The sequence below is a fragment of the Coregonus lavaretus genome (genome assembly GCF_964263955.1).
Source record: "Coregonus lavaretus genome assembly, chromosome: 3".
In the NCBI taxonomy this organism is placed as follows: Eukaryota; Metazoa; Chordata; class Actinopteri; order Salmoniformes; family Salmonidae; genus Coregonus; species Coregonus lavaretus.
In genome coordinates, this window is record NC_139990.1 from 75,254,083 (window position 1) to 75,277,753 (window position 23,671).

Below are 23,671 nucleotides of genomic sequence, written 5' to 3' on the forward strand. Positions count from 1 at the left end.
GAAAAGGATCAAGAGAAATAAGAAGATGTGAGATGCAAAAAATGCCGGCCGGCCGAGGGATGGATTCCTTAACGTGAAAGTGGCAACGGTCTCTGCAACGTCTGGTTGGACCTTGTGACTCATGCATTTACCACGCGGTGACAGGACCAAACCACAGCCAAAGCAGCTAGACCAGCCTCTAATTGAATATGTCACTGTGTTCCCCTTTAACGAGTAAATCATGTCGCTTCCTGCCAGAGCAAATGTAGCATTCATCCAGCTAAGAGCTAACTTCATGGTGGCTTAGTGGAGTAAACTGGAATAATGTGTTTTTTCTTTCTTCTCCAGGGTTGTGTGTGCCATAGGTGTGGACTCGAGTCAAATTTGATGACTTGAGACTCGACTTCATAGAAAATAATAACTTGAGACTAATTTTTCATAGGCCTAGATACACTACTTTTACATTTTTACATTTTAGTCAATAAAATATAAATAAAAAATAAATAAAAAATATAGTCTTATCCAGAGCGACTTACAGTTAGTGAGTGCATACATTTTCATACTGGTTCCCCGTGGGAATCGAACCCACAACCCTGGGACTCTAAGTATGTACATTACCAAAAGTATGTGGATACCTGCTCGTCGAACATCTCATTCCAAAATCATGGAGTTGGTCCCCAGTTTGCTGCTATAACAGCCTCCACTCTTCTGGGAAGGCTTTCCACTAGATGTTGAATCATTGCTGCGGGGACTTGCTTCCATTCAGCCATGAGCATTAGTGAGGTCGGGCACGGACGTTGGGCGATTAGGCCTGGCTGGCAGTCGGTGTTCCAATTCATCCCAAAGGTGTTCGATGGGGTTGAGGTCAGGGCTCTGTGCAGGCCAGTCAAGCTCTTCCACACAGATCTCGACAAACCATTTCTGTATGGACCTTGCTTTGTGCATGGGAGCATTGTCATGCTGAAACAAGAAAGGGCCTTCCCCAAATTGTTGCCACAAAGTTGGAAGCACAGAATCGTCTAGAATGTCATTGTATGCTGTAGCGTTAAGATTCCCCTTCACTGGAACTAAGGGGCCTAGCCCGAACCATGAAAAACAGCTTCAGACCATTATTCCTCCTCCACCAAACTTTACAGTTGGCACTATGCATTCGGGCAGGTAGCGTTCTCCTGGCATCCGCCAAACCCAGATTCACCATTGGAGTGATTCATCACTCCAGAGATCGCTTTTCCACTGCTCCAGAGTCCAATGGTGGCGAGCTTTACACCACTCCAGCCGACGCTTTGCATTGAGCATGGTGATTTTAGGTTTGTGTGCGGCTGCTCGGCCATGGAAACCTATTTCATGAAGCTCCCAACAAACAGTTATTGTGCTGACGTTGCTTCCAGAGGCAGTTTGGAACTCGGTAGTGAGTGTTGCAACCGAGGACAGACAATTTTTACGTGCTTCAGCACTCGGCGATCCCGTTCTGTGAGCTTGTGTGGCCTATCACTTCGCGGTTGAGCCTTTGTTGCTCCTAGACGTTTCCACTTCACAATAACAGAACTTACAGTTGACTGGGGCAGCTCTAGCAGGACAGACATTTTACGAACTGATTGTTGGAAAGGTGGCATCCTATGACGGTGCCACGTTGAAAGTCATTGAGCTCTTCAGTAAGGCCATTCTACAGCTAATGTTTGTCTATGGAGATTGCATGGCTATGTGCTCAATTTTATACACCTGTCAGCAACGGGTGTAGCTGAAATAGACTAATCCACTAATTTGAAGGGCTGTCCACATACTTTTGTATATTGTGGCGTATATTGTGGCGCACCACGGACAAGCCACCAGGGAGAGACTCGTCGAGGCCTGGTAACAGACGGAGTCTACATCACGCGGCGGTGGCTCCTTCTGCTGGACGTGCCAGGTCTCGACGGGTCCTCAGGCCAGGACTAATTGGGTTTGATTGAGGCTGGTGAGTAATCAAGGGGCTGATTGCTCACCAGCCGTACGGGGCCCATAAAGCTGCCAGGAGGGCAGCACAGGGGAGAGGCGGAGGTAGTGAGAGGTTGCTAGAACCGAGGGGCTCGGTGTTCTACCCCAAAAGAGACAGCATTCCCCGTAGCCCAGAAGTTGCTAACCCGGAAGAGGTCTCCTGGAGGAGACGTGGTTATTTTCTTTATTGTTTTAAAATAAACACCCTTGAAACTGAGGTATCACACTTGTGTCCGTGTCTGATCTGTGTAAATGTTTAGATTAAACCCCCTGGTCTGCCACAATATATAGTGTGTTTTAATAGGCTACATATAGGGGATTACCTAGTCAGTTGCACAACTGAATGCATTTAACCAAAATATGTATTCTGCATTTAACCTCTCTGAATCAGAATCAGAGAGGTGCGGGGTCTGCTTTAATCGACATCATCAGCACCCGGGGAGCAGTTGTTGGGGGTTAACTACCTTGCTCAAGGGCAGAACGGCAGATTTTTCCACATTGCCGGCTCAGGGATTCGATCCAGCGACCTTTCGGTTGCTGGCCCAACACTCTTAACCGCTAACCTGCCGCCCACAGTATGTTAGTTACACTGGTAAGGCATTATTGATGAGCAAACTGTTTTTTTATTGAACTACTTGGGGGAACCTAACCGGAACCAACAGGAACCTTTAATCAATTACTTTTCATATCCTCTCCATAGCCATGGAAATGCTACATTAGAGAGCTACTGATGCTTTAACAGACTGGAAACAATATGAACTGTGTTATCTCCCTACAACATGCCTGCTCAATGTGTAAATGTATGTTTTTTTTAACTGTAGTGCCTTGTGTTTTATGTTGTAAATGTGTCTGTATGAAACTTAATGTGCTGCTATATTGGCCAGGTCTCTATTGAACAAGAGTTTTAAATCTCAATGAGAAACCTGGTTAAAAAAAGGTTAAATTAAAATAAATAAAATGTATAATGCCTGTTCAGCTGGAATGGAACCTGTCAACCACCCTCTTCACCTAATTGAGAAATGTCCACCTATTTCTGAGCAAGCCTAGACCAGACTTTGAGTTATGATGGGGTTGGAACATGAGACATTTATAATTGATGAAAAAAATTACAGTGCAGAAAGTTACAGAAAGTCACAGAAGCACAAAAAATATACCCCCCCCCCCCCAAAAAAAAAAATGCTAACCTCCACTGTTATTGTAATGGTGAGAGGTTAGCATGTCTTGGGGGTATGATATTTGTGCATCTGTAACTTTCTCAATCATCATTATTCACATTCATTTAGGATTATCCGTAATCATGGTAGCATCCATATTCATGTAGAAGTGTTTAGAAACATATTATATTCTTATTTACAATAAAACTGACTCCAAAATAACCTAATAGTTTACCATTCATTTCTATTGGGCATAAAATCATCTGAAACACAACCAAACGAACAGCAAATGCATCCAACAAATTTGTAGAGTCACAAGCTAGATGTAGTCATTGCATGCTATGAATATGGGACTAGAAATACTTATTGTTTAACTGAAGCTAATTGTAGAGATTTTTTTCTATTGTAAAATACAGAAAGACTCATGTGAGGGTGAAATTACAGAGGACGAACTTCTGGATGCAATTAAATACTTTAAGTCCGGGAAAACTCCAGGGTTGGATGGCATGCCAGTCGAGGTATACCAAACCTTTTTTTGATATATTCAGAGGAACGTTATTAGCATGTTTTAACCACTCCTACAGTGAGGGAAAAAAGTATTTGATCCCCTGCTGATTTTGTACGTTTGCCCACTGACAAAGACATGATGAAAAAACGCATCTCAAAAATGTTATAAATTGATTTGCATTTTAATGAGGGAAATAAGTATTTGACCCCTCTGCAAAACATGACTTAGTACTTGGTGGCAAAACCCTTGTTGGCAATCACAGAGGTCAGACGTTTCTTGTAGTTCGCCACCAGGATTGCACACATCTCAGGAGGGATTTTGTTCCACTCCTCTTTGCAGATCTTCTCCAAGTCATTAAGGTTTCGAGGCTGACGTTTGGCAACTCGAACCTTCAGCTCCCTCCACAGATTTTCTATGGGATTAAGGTCTGGACACTGGCTAGGCCACTCCAGGACCTTAAGGTGCTTCTTCTTGATCCACTTCTTTGTTGCCTTGGCCGTGTGTTTTGGGTCATTGTCATGCTGGAATACCCATCCACGACCCATTTCCAATGCGCTGGCTGAGGGAAGGAGGTTCTCACCCAAGATTTGACAGTACATGGCTCCGTCCATCGTCCCTTTGATGCGGTGAAGTTGTCCTGTCCCCTTAGCAGAAAAACACCCCCCCCAAAGCATAATGTTTCCACCTCCATGTTTGACGGTGGGGATGGTGTTCTTGGGGTCATAGGCAGCATTCCTCCTCCTCCAAACACGGTGAGTTGAGTTGATGCCAAAGAGCTCGATTTTGGTCTCATCTGACCACAACACTTTCACCCAGTTCTCCTCTGAATGATTCAGATGTTCATTGGAAAACTTCAGATGGCCCTGTATATGTGCTTTCCTGAGCAAGGGGACCTTGCGGGTGCTGCAGGATTTCAGTCCTTCACGGCGTAATGTGTTACCAATTGTTTTCTTGGTGACTATGGTCCCAGCTACTTTGAGTTCATTGACAAGATCCTCCCGTGCAGTTCTGGGCTGATTCCTCACCGTTCTCATGATCATTGCAACTCCACGAGGTGAGATCTTGCATGGAGCCCCAGGCCAAGGGAGATTGACAGTTATTTTGTGTTTCTTCCATTTGCCAATAATCGCACCAACTGTTGTCACCTTCTCACCAAGCTGCTTGGTGATGGTCTTGTAGCCCATTCCAGCCTTGTGTAGGTCTACAATCTTGTCCCTGACATCATTGGAGAGCTCTTTGGTCTTGGCCATGGTGGAGAGTTTGGAATCTGATTGATTGATTGCTTCTGTGGACAGGTGTCTTTTATACAGGTAACAAACTGAGATTAGGAGCACTCCCTTTAAGAGTGTGCTCCTAATCTCAGCTCGTTACCTGTATAAAAGACACCTGGCAGCAAGAAATATTTCTGATTGAGAGGGGGTCAAATACTTATTTCCCTCACTAAAATGTAAATCAATTTATAACATTCATGTGTTTTTCTGGATTTTTTGTTGTTATTCTGTCTCTCACTGTTCAAATAAGCCTACCATTAAAATTATAGACTGATCATTTCTTTGTCAGTGGGCAAACGTACAAAATCAGCAGGGGATCAAATACTTTTTTCCTTCAATGTATATATATATATAGATATGTGTGTGTGTGTGTGTGTATCTTTTAAAAAATATATTTTCCTTTATTATTTTCCACTAACCCTACTACCCTTCCCTAATTGGTGTAAACTAATGAACAATAAGACTTGGCTTCTACTTCCAGCTTATACATTTTACGGACACAATCTATTTTATAATAGTTATATTTTGTTTGTTTTTAGTGCTGTCCTTCCTCTACCCTCAACCTCTCTCATCTATTTCTGATGTCCATCCAGTTTGATTTCTATTTGCCAAATATTTCTGATACTTTTTTCCCTGTATGTAAATGATAAATTATCAGACACTCAAGAAGAAGGTCTGATTTAATTATTACTGAAACAGGATACAAGTGGAAAATATAAAGATCCAGTCAGTTGGAGGGCCCTTACACTTCAGTGTTGTGATGCAAAAATTATAGTAAAATGTATAGCGCATAGAATTAAAAAGGTATTGTCGGACATTATTCATTCTAATCAGACAGGTTTTTTACATGGACGATACATTGGAGATAATATAAGGCAAGTACTGGAAACAATAAAACATTATGTAAAATCTGGAAACCAGGCCTGCTATTCATAGCAGACTACGAAAAGGTATTTGATCAAGTACGACAGGGGTTTATATATAAATGCCTGGAGCATTTCAATTTTGGAGAATCTCTTATAAATTGGGTTAAAATCATGTATAGTAACCCTAGGTGTAAAATAGTAAATAATGGCTATTTCTCAGAAAGTTTTAAACTGTCAAGAGGAGTGAAACAAGGTTGTCCACTTTCGGCATATCTATTTATTATGGCCATCGAGATGTTAGCTTTTAAAATCAGATCCAACAATAATATCAAGGGATTAGAAATACAGGGCTTAAAAACAAAGGTGTCATAGTACGCTGATGATTCATGTTTTCTTTTAAATCCACAACTTGAATTCCTCCACAGCCTCAGAGGATCTAGAAACATTTTCTAACCTCTCTGGATTACAACCAAATATGATAAATGTACTATATTACGTATTGGATCACTAAAAAATAAAAAACATTTACATTACCATGTAGTTTACCAATAAAATGGTCTGATGGTGATGTGGATATACTCGGAATACATATCCCAAATGAAATAAATGATCTTACTCCAATCAATTTTAATAGAAAATTAGCAAAAATAGATAAGATCTTGCTACCATGGAAAGGTAAATACCTGTCAATTTGTGGAAAAATCACCCTGATTAACTCTGTAGTATTATCCCAGTTTACCTATTTGCTTATGGTCTGCAGATGTGGCCAGGGCAATAAATTGCAATGTCCGTACTGTGAGACGCCTAAGACAGCGCTACAGGGAGATAGGACGGACAGCTGATTGTCCTCGCAGTGGCAGACCACATGTAACAACACCTGCACAGGATTGGTACATCCGAACATCACACCTGCTGGACAGGTACAGGATGGCAACAACAACTGCCCAAGTTACACCAGGAACGCACAATCCCTCCATCAGTGCTCAGGCTGTCCACAATAGGCTGAGAGAGGCTGGACTGAGGGCTTGTAGACCTGTTGTAAGGCAGGTCCTCACCAGACATCACCGGCAACAACGTCGCCTATGGGCACAAACCCACCGTCGCTGGACCAGACAGGACTGGCTAAAAGTGCTCTTCACTGACGAGTCGCAGTTTTGTCTCACCAGGGGTGATGGTCGATAATCGCGTTTATCGTCGAAAGAATGAGCGTTACACCGAGGCCTGTACTCTGGAGCGGGATCGATTTGGAGGTGGAGGGTCCGTCATGGTCTGGAGCAGTGTGTCACAGCATCATTGGACTGAGCTTGTTGTCATTGCAGGCAATCTCAACGCTGTGCGTTACAGGGAAGACATCCTCCTCCCTCATGTGGTACCCTTCCTGCAGGCTCATCCTGACATGACCCTCCAGCATGACAATGCCACCAGCCATACTGCTCGTTCTGTGCGTGATTTCCTGCAAGACAGGAATGTCAGTGTTCTGCCATGGCCAGTGAAGAGCCTGGATCTCAATCCCATTGAGCACGTCTGGGACCTGTTGGATCGGAGGGTGAGGGCTAGGGCCATTCCCCCCAGAAATGTCCAGCAACTTGCAGGTGCCTTGGTGGAAGAGTGGGGTAATATCTCACAGGAAGAACTGGCAAATCAGGTGCAGTCCATGAGGAGGAGCTGCACTGCAGTACTTAATGCAGCTGGTGGCCACACCAGATACTGACTGTTACTTTTGATTTTGACCCCCCCTTTGTTCAGGGACACATTATTCAATTTCTGTTAGTCACATGTCTGTGGAACTTGTTCAGGTTATGTCTCAGTTGGTGAATCTTGTTATGTTCATACAAATATGTTAAGTTTGCTGAAAATAAACACAGTTGACAGTGAGAGGACATTTCTTTTTTTGCTCAGTTTACATTTAAATATAGAGTGGGACAATAAAAAGCGGGCAAAACCCAGATACTCCCCTCAAGTCACTCCTGTGAAAGGGAGTATATGAGTAGGGAGTAACGTCTGGGTCATATGCCACCACAAAGGTGGGTGGGGCGCCCCTCTCGTTGTCATCACCTGCGGGGAGGTGGCTAGGCTAGTGGCTAGGCTAATCATCTCCTAAAGCACACCTTTTCCCTCCAAATTATCCTCTCATTTATGGGTCATGCCGCTGCCGGGCGTGCGTAATTAAGTGAGTTATTGAATTGTATTCGCCTTTAATTAAATATTTCACACTCAGATAAGCCCTGCAGATGAGAGCGGTGTGGTCCCTCTGGTACACCATAAGGGAATGGGAGGTAGTGCAGCCCCCCCCCCCTTGCGAGTTCTAGGGAAAACTCGAGGGTAGAATCTCAAAAATAACATCAACATTCTACAGATACACAAGCATGGTTTGTGTGGTCCAGAGAATTGTCAGTTAGGAAACAATTACCACGCTGTGTGGTAATCATGTGCCTTTGAGGTGGTATAAAAATGTGGGCCAGTGACTCACCCCTTCTTGATGATGATGATGATGGCCCCCAGGAGCAGGATGAGCACCACCAGGCCCCCAGCACACACCCCCAGGATCAGCCCCATCTCCTCTGAGTGTTGGGACACCTCCAGAGCCCGCCGGTGGTCCTTACAGGCCGCTGAGAGAGAGGGATGAAGGGAGGAGGGGGGAGGCAGAGAGAGGGAGAGAAGAAGGGAGAGAAGAAGGGAGGGAGAGAGAGAGAGAGAGAGAGAGAGAGAGAGAGAGAGAGAGAGAGAGAGAGAGAGAGAGAGAGAGAGAGAGAGAGAGAGAGAGAGAGAGAGAGAAACAGAAGGAAGGAGAGATACAGACAGAGAGGGATGAGAGAGGGGGACAGAAAAAAGAAGGGAGACAGAGAAAGGAAGAAATGTACAGGCTTAAAATGCAGTTCAATAATCAATGCTTATCATACACAGCAGCCATCACTCTGTCAAATCCTGACCCGTAACATCCCAATGGCTGCATTCACACTAACCTCCCTGACTGCTGAGAAAATATAGAATGTTTCAAAACAGACTCTTCACCGCCACATCTGCACATTCATATGCACGGTTTACTTTATTTCAATGGCAGTATGTTTCAAGGGACGATTGTTATATATTGAAACTGTCTGGCTACCAGCATGTACAATAAACACATTTACAGAGGGTTTGTGGTGCCCACATCTTATGCAGCCAATAGAGAATCACCATGACCGCACAGGCGCATCAGCTCCTGCTAATATAGACACCTTATGTTCATTAGAAAAAAATAATTGGATGGGAGACATAAACAGAGCACTGTGATGTGAGAGTTTTTCAATAAGCTAATCATACATAATCTTTTTATAGCCATGGGGAAAGGTTTGCGTCTCCTTTGACAACAAAAGCCCTTTGTGTCTTCGAGTGATACACAGGAAAGGAGGGTTGAAATATACTGTATGAGGCCAGGGATAAAAGTTGTCTAGGACCGGGCAATGTTTTGTGGAGGGTCTTCACAAACTTGCCATACTGAGTACCTAGGTCGTGTTCAATGGGCACCAAGCACAAGAACACAGACTGAAATAGAGATGGCCTACCTGGACCTTTTCGTTTTCAATTGTGTGCACGAATGAATGTGACTTTGCTTGAAGACGAAGACATTCTGTTCAACTGCAGTATGTTTAATGCCACATCAAAACAAAAGCGTTTTTGTGGAGGAAATCCAAGACAATACTAATCTAAATCCAAGACTATAGTGTTGTTTATTTAAATCCACACGAGTACAGTAGAGTATGGGTGGCAGGTACCCTAGCCATTAAGAGTGTTGGGCCAGTAACCGAAAGGTTGCTAGTTCGAATCCCCTAACCGGCAAGGTGGAAAAATCTACCATTCTGCCCTTGAGCAAGACAGTTAACCCCAACAACTGCTCCTTGGGCGCCAATGATGTCGATTAAGGCACCCCCCCACACTTCTCTGATTCAGAGGGGTTGGTTTAAATGCAGAAGACATTTCGGTTTAATGTATTCAGTTGTGCAACTGGCTAGGTATTCCCCTTTCCCCAGTATAATTGCAAGGTGCCCCAGTGTCTGTGAGATATGGTAAAGGCCATTATTATAATAGCAAGTTACTCATCTCACTGGTACAAAGCTCTACACTTATGGAACTAGGAGGAGAAGCAATAAGCTTTTTTTGTCTTGTAGCAGGAACCCAATGATCTACTTTCTCTGTGTAGTGTCAGCCTCTCCTTACGGCCCAAGCAGCCCTTCAACCAGCCCTACTGTGCCTTTTGGAACAGCACAGCCATCCTCTAGTGGAGGAGAAAGTCAGAGCTGGCCTAAGGAAACAGGTCTAGATAGCTAGCTAGTGGTTGGAATGAAGAGGCTCACAAGGGAAGAATGAGATCTGGGGCAGAGGAAAGAGGAAAGGGAAAAGGAGCCATGTTTTAGCCCTCTCCTTGTGCAACCAGGCCCAGGGGCATTTCACCGACCTCATCCCTATGGGGGAGAATATCAGGACGAGATCTAGTTTTCTTTCAGGAATTTTTGGAAAGGTTTCTGGTTGGTGCCCAGGGTTTTTTAATGAAAAATCACCAAGTATATGACTCGTTGCATTTGATCAATACTAAGGGATAGTCCCAAAGTTTTAGCAGCCTTGTATGTACTCTTTCACTAATGTTTTTACAGTCTATCACATTTAGTCATTGGTGTACAGTTCACGTAGACTAAATGGACTCTGAGCGATGTCTTCCCTGACAGAGTGGATACACCGGCCTTGTAGGTAATCCTTTTGTGTATCACAAGTATGCTTGACATACAAGGGTAAGAGGTATAACTAATTCAGCCAGCCTCCCATCAAAAGGTATTCATACACTTTGACTTATTCCACATTTTGTTATGTTACAGCCTGAATTCAAAATGGATTACATAGATTTGTTTTTCTCACCCATCTACACACAATACCACATAATGACAAAGTGAAAACATGTTTTTAGAAATTTGTGCAAATTTATTGAAAATGAAATACAGAAATATCTAATTTACATAAGTATTCACACCCCTGAGTCAATATTTTGTAGAAGCACCTTTGGCAGCGATTACAGCTGTGAGTCTTTCTGGGCAAGTCTATAAGAGCTTTCCACACCTGGATTGTGCAACATTTGCCCATTATTCTTTTCAAAATTCTTCAAGCTCTGTCAAAATGATTGTTGGTCATTGCTAGACAACCATTTTCAGGTCTTGCCATAGATTTTCAAGTAGAATTAAGTCAAAATTGTAATTTGGCCACTCAGGAACATTCACTGTCCTCTTGGTAAGCAACCCCAGTGTATATATGGTCTTGTGTTTTAGGTTATTGTCCTGCTGAAAGGTGAATTCATCTCCCAGTGTCTGGTGGAAAGCTGACTAATCCAGGTTTTCCGCTAGGATTTTGTTATGTGCTTAGCACCATCACATTAATTGTTTTATCCTGAAACTCAATAATGTTGTAATGGATTTTTCCCAAATATATTCAGGACAAAAAGCGAATTGCTTTGCCACACTTCTTGTAGTATTACTTTAATGACTTGTTGCAAACAGGATGCATGTTTTGAAATATTTGTATTTTGTACAGGCTTCCTTCTTCTTTTCACTCTGTCATTTAGGATAGTATTGTGGAGTAACTACAATGTTGTTGATCCATCCTGTTGATCCATTCTCCTGTCACAGCCATTAAACTCTGTAACTGTTTTAAAGTCACCATTGGCCTCATGGTGAAATCCCTTAGCAGTTTCCTTCCTCTCCGGCAACTGAGTTATGAAGGACGCCTGTATCTGGGTGTGTTGATACACCATCCAAAGTGTAATTTATAACTTCACCATGCTCAAAGGGATATTCAATGTCTGCTTTTTTATCCATCTACCAATAGGTGCCATTCTTTGCGAGGCTATGAAAAACCTCCCTGGTCTTTGTGGTTGGATCTCTGTTTGAAATTCACTGCTCGACTGAGGAACCTTACAGATAATTGTAGGTGTGGGGTACAGAGATGAGGTAGTCATTCAAAAATCATGTTAAACACTATTATTGCACACAGAGTCAGTCCATGCAACATATTATGTGACTTGTTAAGCACATTTTTACTCCTGAACTTACAATGCCTTCGGAAAGTATTCAGACCCCTTGACTTTTTCCAGATTTTGTTAGGTTACAGCCTTATTCTAAAATTGAGTAAATTATTTTTTCCCCTCAATCTACACACAATACCCCATAATGACAAAGCAAAAACAGGTTTTTAGACATTTTTGCAAAACAAAAAGAAAATATTACAGTAAGTATTCAGACCCTTTACTCAGTACTTTGTTGAAGCACCTTTGGCAGCGATTACAGCCTCAAGTCTTCTTGGGTTTGACACTACAAGCTTGGCACACCGATATTTGGGGAGTTTCTCCCATTCTTCTCTGCAGATCTTCTCAAGCTCTATCAGGTTAAATGGGGAGCATTGCTGCACAGCTATTATCAGGTCTCTCCAGAGATGTTCGATCAGGTTTAAGTCCAGGCTATGGCTGGGCCACTGAAGGACATTCACAGACTTGTCCCGAAGCCACTCCTGTTTTGTCTTGGCTGTGTGCTTACGGTCGTTGTCCTGTTGGAAGGTGCACCTTCGCGCCAGTCTGAGGTCCTGAGAGCTCTGGAGCAGGTTTTCATCGATCTCTCTGTACTTTGCTCTGTTCACCTTTGCCTCAATCCTGATTAGTCTCTCAGACCCTGCCGCTGATGGTGCCATGTTTCCTCCATATGTGATGCTTGGCATTCAGGCCAAAGAGTTCAATCTTGGTTTCATCAGACCAGAGAATCTTGTTTCTAGATGCCTTTTGGCAAACTCCAAGTGGGCTGTCATGTGCCTTTTACTGAGGAGTGGCTTCCGTCTGGCCACTCTACCATAAAGGCCTGATTGGTGGAGTGCTGCAGAGATGGTTGTCCCATCTCCACAGAGGTACTCTAGAGCTCTGTCAAAGTGACCATCGGGTTCTTGGTCACCTCCCTGACCAAGGCCCTTCTCCCCCAATTACTCAGTTTGGCCGGGCGGCCAGCTCTAGGAAGAGTCTTGGTGGTTCCAAACTTCTTCCATTTAAGAGTGATGGAGGCCACTGTGTTCTTGGGGACCTTCAATGCTGCAGAAATGTTTTGGTACCCTTCCCCAGATCTGTGCCTCGACACAATCCTGTCTCAGAGTTCTACGGACAATTCCTTCGACCTCATGGCTTTGTTTTTGCTCTGACATGCACTGTCAACTGTGGGACCTTATATAAACAGGTGTGTGCCTTTCCAAATCATGTCCATCAATTGAATTTACCACAGGTGGACTCCAATCAAGTTGTAGAAACATCTCAAGGATGTTCAATGGAAACAGGATGCACCTGAGCTCAATTTCTAGTCTCATAGCAAAGGGTCTGAATACTTACGTAAATAAGGTATTTCTGTTTAAAATGTTTAATACATTTGCTAAAATTTTTACAAATCTGTTTTCACTTTGTCATTACAGGATATTGTGTGTAGATGCCGAGGAAATATTTTTATTTAATCAATTTTAGAACAAGGCTGTAACGTACCAAATGTGGAAAAAGTCAAGGGGTCTGAATACTTTCCGAAGGCACTGTATACGCTTGCCATAAGAAAGGGGTTGCATACTTATTGACTCAAGACATTTCAGCTTTTAATTTAGCATTAATTTGTACAAAAACATAATTCCACTTTGACATTATGGGATATTTTGTGTAGGCCAGTGACAAAACAATCTCTATTTAATCCATTTTAAATTCAGGCCGTAACACAACAAAATGTGGAAAAAGTCAAGGGGTGTGAATACTTTCTAAAGGTACTGTAGTTGGCAGAAAATGTATTAAAGACTTTGTTCCTACCAACACAGAGAGATGGAGAAGTCATATATAACTTCAATTCATCATGTTAAATACAGGAGTAGGCCTATATTTTTCATGCTAATAACATGGCTGAGGGGGGAAACATCTATTTATTTATCTGACACCCTGGACAGATACGACCGTCTTCACACATTTAGTCTGAGAATTTCTATTAAGCCAAACATTACATTTTTTCCACATTAATCCATACACCTGCCGGCTGGCTGAGAATGGGAATTAGCACTTAGAGGAGAAATGGAAGTCTATTGTTGTGTTGGGGGCTGCCAAGAGATAGTTAATTAAACTGTCACCTGGAAGTTGATATGTAATCTCCAGCTTTGTTATCTAAACCCAAATAATTTGCCTCCACTTTGCTGGTGATAGGCTGTTTAAAAGTAACGCTTCACAACCAGTAAAATCAGGTGATACAGCAGCAACCATGTTTAACGTTAGAGGGATCAAACAGATAAATAATTACTAACCACTGGTACTGATGTGTCGTACCTTGAAATATAAAATGATCTGGGGTATCCTATTGGTCAGTTTAGTTACATCAGTGGTGGTTTCTAAAGCTGGTCTTCTTACTTAACCCTGTCGGACACCATATTATTTCCTGTTTTTCAAGCAGGATGTTAAAAGGCTGATTAAAGTATCTAATGTTGATTCTAACCAATTTGAAAGCTATTTTGGGGGTTAAGATACAATGTGGCTGAATGTTTTATTTATTTTATTTTACCTTTATTTAACTAGGCAAGTCAGTTAAGAACAAATTCTTATTTACAATGACGGCCTACACCGGCCAAACCCGGACGACGCTGTGCCAATTGTGCGCCGCCCTATGGGAATCCCAATCACGGCTGGTTGTGATACAGCCTGGAATCAAACCAGGGGGTCTGTAGTGACGCCTCAAGCACTGAGATGCAGTGCCTTAGACCGCTGCACCACTCGGGAGCCTAAATGTTCAAATACATTTTCATAGGGTTCTCATCAAGGCCCTTTATGTTTACTTCCTTTCCCTCTCTCTCAAACGGCCTTCCCCTACAGTATGTGCCAGAGAAAATAGGCACATACTGTGTAAAGTTCATCAATGTGTCGAGGCGTAATTATTCAAAGCCCAACTGGGTGTCTGTGAGGACCAGATGGAGTGAGACGCAGAGCTAAAATGGCTGGCCTTGCCTTTTAGCTTCATGCTTCAAGAGCGCCTGGTCTCTTCATTATTCAGTCACAAAAAGAGGCCTTCACCGAAAAGTACAGCTCGCCAAGTCAATTTACTAGCAAGACTAGCTTACTGTTGCAGCACTATGATAACTATAAATACATGACTTTTAGTCACCATAATTTCTATGCCCTTTTCGTGTCCCTTTGAGTTCCTGTGGCAGGGTGAGAGAGAGTGGGAGGGAGGAAGAGGGGAGAAACATTGCTCATATTGATGGGCTCAGGTAGTTCCATCTGTGTTTTTGATGTGAAGGGCCCTTCTTGAGCAGACAGGGGTCAAAAGCCCTCAGATGTTTCCCTCCCCCTCTGCGTAGTGTAGCTGTCTGACGGGAACAGTGGAACTGCCTTTGATATTGCTGTGTCCCCCCAAACAAACATGATGAAAGCCTGACCTCTAATCTCTCCCTGCTTGCTGTCCTTTTCTCTGAAGGCAAGGAGAGGAAAGCTCACAGGAGTCTGGCTCATCACTAAACAACATGGATCTTCAGAGAAATCCCGCTGCTTGTCCCGCATGCTAAACTCCATCTACTGTACATGTCTGGAATACCAGCACAGAAACTAGGGTTCGGACCTGAACACAACACATCTTTTCATCTTTGGAGTTGTATTTAGAGTGTAAGGTCAACATGCCACAGTAAAGCCTACAGGACTTCAGAGACTCAGGGAGATCCATGGAAGGTCACCGTATTGTTCAATGAAAATATTCATGTTGAATTACCTTTGCGGGCTATTCGGATGCAGTTTATTCTGGTTTCCTGAAAAAAATAGAGAATACAGAGATCAGAGGTGGGAACATTGCCAATGCTTTGCATCCTGTAGAATGCAGGCAGTAACGATGCACCTAGCATGAAAGAAAATATAAGAGAATATATATAATTTTGGCTGAACACCAAGATGGTGTTTTGACAATAAAATCACAAAGCAAATTATCTTCAACAGATGAAAATAAGACAAACATTCACTGTAGGATTTTCTTACATCTTTAGGGACCAGCATATTGGATTGAAAGACACTCAAAATAGAGCCCCATGAGTGGAATACTGAGGAGGCATTCAATCAGCTAAACTGATAGTCACTTATAAAGATATAACACCAGTGAATGTCAAACAATATGCAAGCCAAGAGCTGAGGTAAAGTGTTTAGAGAGAGAAAGGAAGATTTGCTGAAAGGGAAATTAACCAAATTGAGAAGATGGCGCTGGACCAATATGCCGCTATAAAAATGAATTAATTTCCTTCAGATTTCAGCTGATGACATCTTGTGTTATGAAAAGGACCTTTGTCAAACAACACTAATGAGATCCAAGACCGTAATCCAATTCCGTCTTGCCAACTCGACGAGGAGATGCATTATCAAATTAAAATTGACAGATTCAGGCCTTATGGGACAATTATGCAAATCTGCCCATTCGGAAAGGAGCAAGGGCCCTCCTCTCAAACTGCGGCTAAATTGCCTTTTTTAATTGAAAATCCATTTCAAGCTGATTTCCTCCTAAACCCACTCTTAAACCTATGGTGCTGGGTTTTTTTGCCTAAAAAACACAGACACATAGGGAGGCATATTGATGACACACACAGAAATGATCCAAAAACAAACTGACTAAAACATTCACACACATTCAACTCTCTTTTTTAGCTCCAGTAAACGCTGTGAAAATGTAATTGTAGTATGCTTTTGACATTCAAATACAAAGACTATCAAGACAGACAGAAACCAGCCCATAAAAATACAGGGGTAATTCCTCACTGCATCAAGGCAATCATTTGCAGGAATCTATGCAGGAATTCCATGCTGATTTAACAGTTTATTTTATTTTTTTATTTTTTTATTTCACCTTTATTTAACCAGGTAAACCAGTTGAGAACAAGTTCTCATTTACAACTGCGACCTGGCCAAGATAAAGCAAAGCAGTGCGATAAAAACAACAACACAGAGTTACATATGGGGTAAAACAAAACAAAGTCAAAAATACAACAGAAATAAATATATATACAGTGTGTGCAAATGTAGCAAGTTATGGAGGTAAGGCAATAAATAGGCTATAGTGCAAAATAATTACAATTAGTATTAACACTGGAATGATAGATGTGCAAGAGATGATGTGCAAATAGAGATACTGGGGTACAAATGAGCAAAATAAATTGGCCACAGTGCTTAATACGGGCAAAACTAAATACATGTTGTTTTTAAACTCTCGTAAGAATGTTTCAGATGAACTACATGTTCACTCATTAGATGGTTCTCCAATCAAACGTGTTCCCGCATATAAATACTTTGGCTTGTGTGGTAGTGGCGGAACGGTGACTGATCCCTGATTGTACAGTCACTGTCGCAGGACTTAATCCCTGCGTCCTTCCACTTAATCAAATTCACGAAAGCAACCATGCCCAGCCTGGCTCTCCAAAAGCAGATCTGTCAGAAAACTCCAAGCAAATAAATTATGAAGACTTCTATAACCATTCCGGGTGATGGGGAATATGACTGAGCACACTTGGTTTACTACACTTGACAGAAAAATGTGTAACGCAGAAAGTAGAGGTGATAAATTGCAGCTCAAACCATCCATTCTGGCACGTCATCGGTCTGTGTGTGGAAGGCAGGAGAGTGGAGTTAATTGGTGAGCTTGAGAGCAGAAACAGATAGCCCACATAGGGGACACAGATGCCCTACCGCCCGCACATACTGTGCCAGTCATGCCAGAGGGGTTGGCAGCCCTGGTAGCCATCGTTACTACAGTACATGCAGGTTAGCCTGTGTGAGTGTGCCATTAGGAGACGCAGTGGGTGTTGTGATTGAAATGCTTCCCATGCTGTGTTCTTCAAAGAGACAGTCAGAATGCACCATCTTTCAAGTGCCTCTTTAGATGTATCAATCAAAGCAATTACACAGAGGCTTGACAGCAAACCTCCAGCTTATAAGCATGCCAAATATTGTTTGTCTCTTTCACTTTTTAAATGTCTCTGCCAATCTTTATGAGGGCCACTTATAGCTGTAATGTTGGCCCTTAACAAAGCCTATTCAGACCAAAATAAAAGGTTTGTGATGCTGAGGTGTAATTAACCATACACTGAAAATTAAGGAACAAAATGGAATGTAAGCACAGTATACTGTATAAGACCTAATCAAGAATACTGAACTCTTTAAAACATTTTTTTTTTACCCCTTTCTCTCCCCAATTTCATGATATCCAATTGGTAGTTACAGTCTTGTCCCATCGCTGCAACTCCAGTCCATAACTAGCTCAGGCTGTTATCCCCACCTGCTTCAAGATGTCCACTATCATCCCTGTTCCCAAGAAAGGGAAAGTAATTGAACTGAATGACTACCGACCCGTAGCATTCACTTCGGTCACCATGAAGTGCTTCGAGAGGCTAGTCAAAGTCCATATCACCTCCTCCCTCCCCAACACACTCAAACATCTCCAATTCACCTACCACCCTGACAGATCCACGGACGACGCAATTGCCATTGCGGACCCACCAGGACAAAAGGAATGCATATGTGAGGATGGTGTTCATCAACTACAGCTCAGCCTTCAATACCATAGTGCCCTCTAAGCTCATCACAAAGCTCACAACCCTGGGACTGAACTCCTCCCTATGCAACTGGGTCCTGGACTTCCTTATGGGCCACCCCCGAGGGGGTGGTAGGTAACATTACCTCCACACTGACCCTCAACAGTTCCCTCCTGTACTCCCTGTATACCCACGACTGCGTGGCCTCACACAGTTCCAACTCCATCATCAAGTTCGCTGATGACATGACAGTAGTAGGCCTGATTACCAACAAAGACAAGATGGCCTACAGAGAGGGGGTAGGCACTCTGACGGCATGGTGCCAGGTAAACAACCTCTCCCTCAACGTCAGCAAAACAAAGGAGCTGATTGTGGACTTCAGGAGGAACCAGGTTGGACACTCCCCCATCCTCATAAGCTTGGAGATGGTCAAAAACTCAGTGTACACATCTAAGATGAGCTGAAATGGTCAAACCTCAGAAGGCTGAAGAAATGTAGCCTGTCCCCGAGGGCCCTCACAGTGTTCTACAGGACCACCATCAATAGCATACTGTCGGGATGCATCACGGCCTGGTATGTCAACTCCACCACCACTGACCGCAAGGCTCTACAGAGGGTGGTACGCTTAGCTGAATGCACCATTGTGTGCTCACTGCCTGCCCTCCTGGAAACCTACAACACCAGGTGTCATAGGAAGGCCAAGATGATCATCAAGGACCTCAGCCACCTGAGCCTCGGCATGTTCTCCTCGCTTCCATTACTCCATTAGGAGTACCCCCCCCCGCCTTGCTGCTCCCCCTTTGGATATTCTATCCCACATCCCAATTAACATTTACCCCCACGGACAAGCCACCAGTGGGAGACTCGTCGAGGCCTGGTGACAATCGGAGTCTACATCACGTGGCGGTGGCTCCCTCTGCTGGACGTGCCAGGTCTTGACGGGTCCTCCGGCTAGGACTAATTGGGGCTGATTGAGGCTGGTGAGTAATCAAGGGGCTGATTGCTTACCAGCCATACAGGGCCCATAAAGCTGCCAGGAGGGCAGCACACGGGAGGGTTGGAGGTAGTGAGAGGTTGCTACCGGATAGACGTCCTCACGGTCTGCTAGAACCTGCCACAAGTGGTGGAGAACGAGGGCAATCTGACAACGTGGTCAGACCAGGGTTGACGTTTACACAATATCAGCATGGACGAGTTGATAGCTCAGTTCGTTTGGGCCCAACAAGCACAACAGGACATTCAGGAACGAATGCTGGAAGAACAGCTTCTACAGAATTCCGGCTGCTTGAGGAAGTCAGGAAGCTGCGAGGAGAAACACAGACCGAATCACATCCCAACCGGTTTTTAATCAAGCTAATGGAGGATGACGAGAACGAGACCTACCTCTGCAAGTTCGAACGGACAACACTCTGGGAAGGATTGCCCAAGGCGAAGTGGGCGAGTTTGCTGGCCCCGTTCCTGTCCGGAGACGCTCAAAAGGCGTATTTTGACCTCAACACCGAACAGTCGACGGTCACGACACCCACACTGTTGGATTCCGGGAGTGTGGTAATGCTCGTACAAGCGCGTCTGCTGGCCCATCCGAATGACCGTGGTGAGGAGATGTCCGTCTCCTGTGTCCACGACGGCACCAAACGGTATTCGACCAGGCAGGCCACCATTGTGACGCCACAAGTGAGCTGCCAGATGGTGGTGGGTGCCGTACCTGAGTTGTCGGTACTTCTCCTCGTGGGATGAGATTGTCCACGGCACCGTGGAGGCACAGGCTGGGGAAAAGAGTACGAGCCAGCGACAGACGAGAGCGGGGATGGAACGTCATCTGCGTGGCCCGGAAGCAAGCGGTTGCCAACCCTGTGTCTACGGACCCGGAGTTGGGGTTCAAGGGGGCGCCGGAACCAACCTCACCTGGTGAACAACCGGAGGAGGAGCCCATGCTCCCCCTCCTCGATTTCGAGGGGCCCGCTGAGACACCTGCCCTGAGCCCCCTGAGAGGTCAGTTCGGGACCGCCCAGTGGATGGCCAGCTTCTTCCGGGGGTGAGTGACTGGCGATACCCACATTTCCCCCCCCCCAAAAAAAACCTGTTGTATCAGGTGTCGCACGAACAGGTTGAACTTCGAGAGGTGCTGTTGCTGGCCCGCCCGTATGTCGGAACCGTTCTTCAGCTGGCCCACACCCATTTGTTGGGGGCGCACCTGGGAATGGACAAGACCCAGGAACGGATCGCCGCCCAAGTCAAGGTCTACAATCGGGGGACCCAGCCCCGAGCGTTCCATGTGGATGACAAGGTGCTAGTTTTAATCCCCACCGCAGAAAGTAAGTTCCCGTCTCAAGGTGACAAAGAAGCTGGGACCCGTAAATTCCCGCGTACGGCAGCTGGGGAGACGGAAACCCCAACAGATTTACCACGTGAACCTATTGAAGAGGTGGCACGTGAGGACAGCCTTGGCCATGTTGTGGTCAAAATACGGGACTTCGACCCCCGAGCAATGACGACCTCGGACCGGCCCAGAAGCAAGCACTCCGGGAGCTCATCGATCGGAACACCGCCGTGTTCTCAGAGAAGTCGGGCCAAACGACCCTCATTGAACACCACGTCCGCACCCGGCCCGGAGAAACGGTACAAAAGAGGCCATACCGGATCCCCGAGTTCCGAAGGAAGGCCGTGACGCAGGAGGTGGAGGCTATGCTGAGGATAGGAGTCATCGAGGAGTCCCACAGCGCATGGTGCAGCCCCATTGTGTTGGTGCCCAAACCGGAAGGTAGTCTGGGCACCAGAGGAGAAAGTTTTCCCCGGAACCCAGAAGTCGGTAACCCAGAAGTGGTCTCCTGGAGGAGACCTGTTTCTTTTTCTTTATTGTTTTAAATAAACACCCTTGAAACTGAGGTATCACACTTGTGTCTGTGTCTAGATCAAACCCCCTGGTCTCCCACAGTATATACAGTATTAGTCTTCTTTATTATTGTTCCCCCCCGTTGCTTTTGTACCATTGGTTAGTTGAGGGGTTCTTGGATGAACCTTCAATGTTTCAATGTAGCAAAGGTTCCTAGAGGAACCTTTTTGCTGGTGCGTGCAGAGTACCCGTTACGAAATGGATCTGGGGCTTTCCCAACTGGACCCAATATGCATAAATACATTTTTAAAATATAGACCAGTTCCGAACGGACTCGCGGACAACTAGGGCCATACTGTGAGGTAGGAGGGAGAGACAAGAGACAGCAACCAACCAAATATTGTAGCCTATCCTTCTACTTTAACTTTTAATTCCGTCATTTTAATTCCATATTCCATTGATTAGATATTTCCTAACTTTTGCCACACACGGAGGCTATATCACTGTAGCCTATTGCCGCTTTGATGACTTATGATTGGCCAACAACAACAAGAAGCTACATGCGCCATGCTCCACTCTCGTGAAAAGCAAGAGCAGCAGCATAAATTATAAACTTTCTCTCTCTCTACTCCAGCAGTCGCTTTCAGATCTGTACGGGCCCTTCTGGACAAGTCAGTTAAAATTACACATACCCGAGAACCTTGACAATCATATAAGATCCGACCCAGACCCGTGACATTATTTAGAATTCTGGATCCGAATTCGCTTGGGTCCCGGATCGGGTCTCCAGTATTCGGGTACAGGTGGATCCGTGAAGACCTCTAGTACAGAGCACTTTGAATTTATTTTGCCATTGCATTTGTTGCGCTGCTAGACTCTGAAGAAGATTAAAATATGCTGCTTTTGGCGATGGCTTTATGGGATTGCTAGCAACTTCTAAACAATGACCCATTCCTACATGAGTACTAGTTTAATAGCAATGTTGAATATGGTCCTCTGTAGCTCAGTTGGTAGAGCATGGTGCCACTTAACTCACGTAAGGCTATCATACATGTCCAATCACCATCCAGTTGTCCATATTTCATAAGCCAATCATGTATAGCTTCTCCTTCTTTGGAAGGAGGACACACATAATAGCGTCTCACCCCTCCATCTTTGAATTATGGATGACGTGAAAGAAAAAAGCAAGCTGGTTGGCTGGAGCTAGCGCGACCAACAGCAATCCTGATAGAAAAAGTGGGGGTGAATTTAACTTTTCAAATAACAAAGTAAGATCCGACAGTAATAGCTAATCAATCATACTGTAAATCATTATATTGTTGCATGCTAATAGTTGCCAATTTAACTAAAGGATAGCTAATCATGGCTACCCAGACTATTTGCACTGCCCCCCCAACCACACCCCCATCTTTTTACGCTGCTGCTACTCTGTCAATTATTTATGCATAGTCACTTTAACTCTACCCACATGTACATATTACTTCAACTACCTCAACTAGCCGGTGCCCCCGCACATTGACTCTGCACCGGTACCCCCCTTTATATATAGCCTCCCTACTGTTATTTTATTTTACTTCTGCTCTTTTTTTCTCAACACTTTTGTTGTTGTTGTTTTATTTTACTTTTTTATAAAAAATAAATGCACTGTTGGTTAAGGGCTGTAAGTAAGCATTTCACTGTAATGTCTGCACCTGTTGTATTCGGCGCATGTGGCCAATAAAATCTGATTTGATTTGTCATTGACAATTTACAACTTTTGGAGACTATAGTGGTTGTTAAGATATTTTATTTCTGTCTGAGGCGGGATTCGAACTTGGGACCTACAGGTCCATTATTCCCTTCCTCAAACACAGGGAAAAAAATGTTTTAGCGTTTTTCAGCTGATCATAATAAAGAATTATTAATAAACACTTATGAAGATGAACCTGACATTTTTTTCTTTTTCTTTCTTTTTCTCAATTTTTTCCCTCATTTTTCTTTTCCCCCTTCTACCCCCCTTAACATACTGTTGTTCCCCAGATTTGGTGCTTGCAACGCCAGGATAGTGGGTTTGATTCCCGGGACCACCCATAGGTAAAATGTATTCACGCATGGCTGTAAGTATTATTACTATATAAAGTGTTAATTGCATCAGATGACTGTCATGGCTCTACATGTAATCAGCAATGCTAATATCATATTAGAATATTAGAATAGGTTCCCATGTGAAAAGTTCCCCCTGTGTGACAATTTTTAGAATCCCAAAAGCTTCTTCCAGGCTCCTTTACTTCTAAAAGTGTACATGAACACTCCTCTGTATGAGGGGTATATAAGCCCAAGAAGGTGATCTGGCATGAAGGGAGTGTGGATACTCTGTGCCCATGGGGAGAGCCCTGGAACTGATATGGGGACCGCCTGACTGACTGTGTAACTACTGTATACCCTTGGTGCCCGCATGGCCTTGGCTGGCAGAGCCCCCTGGGGACTTAGGGCTGGGCCTTGTGATCGGTTCCTGTGCCTCCATTGCCCCGCCCGCT

The 23,671-nt window shown here is 44.1% G+C and overlaps 1 protein-coding gene across 1 annotated transcript in view; it reads right to left on the bottom strand.

The window, feature by feature from the left end:
- The window catches only part of LOC311122512 (receptor-type tyrosine-protein phosphatase U-like), a 241,492-nt gene that overhangs the window by 81,210 nt on the left and 136,611 nt on the right, over positions 1-23,671 (bottom strand). Inside the window, exons 12-13 of the mRNA XM_084158074.1 lie at positions 15,526-15,562; positions 8,223-8,361 (exon numbers count right to left, since the gene is read on the bottom strand). Coding sequence (XP_084014200.1) covers positions 8,223-8,361; positions 15,526-15,562 — 176 coding nt within the window. The remainder of the gene's footprint in view (positions 1-8,222; positions 8,362-15,525; positions 15,563-23,671) is intronic.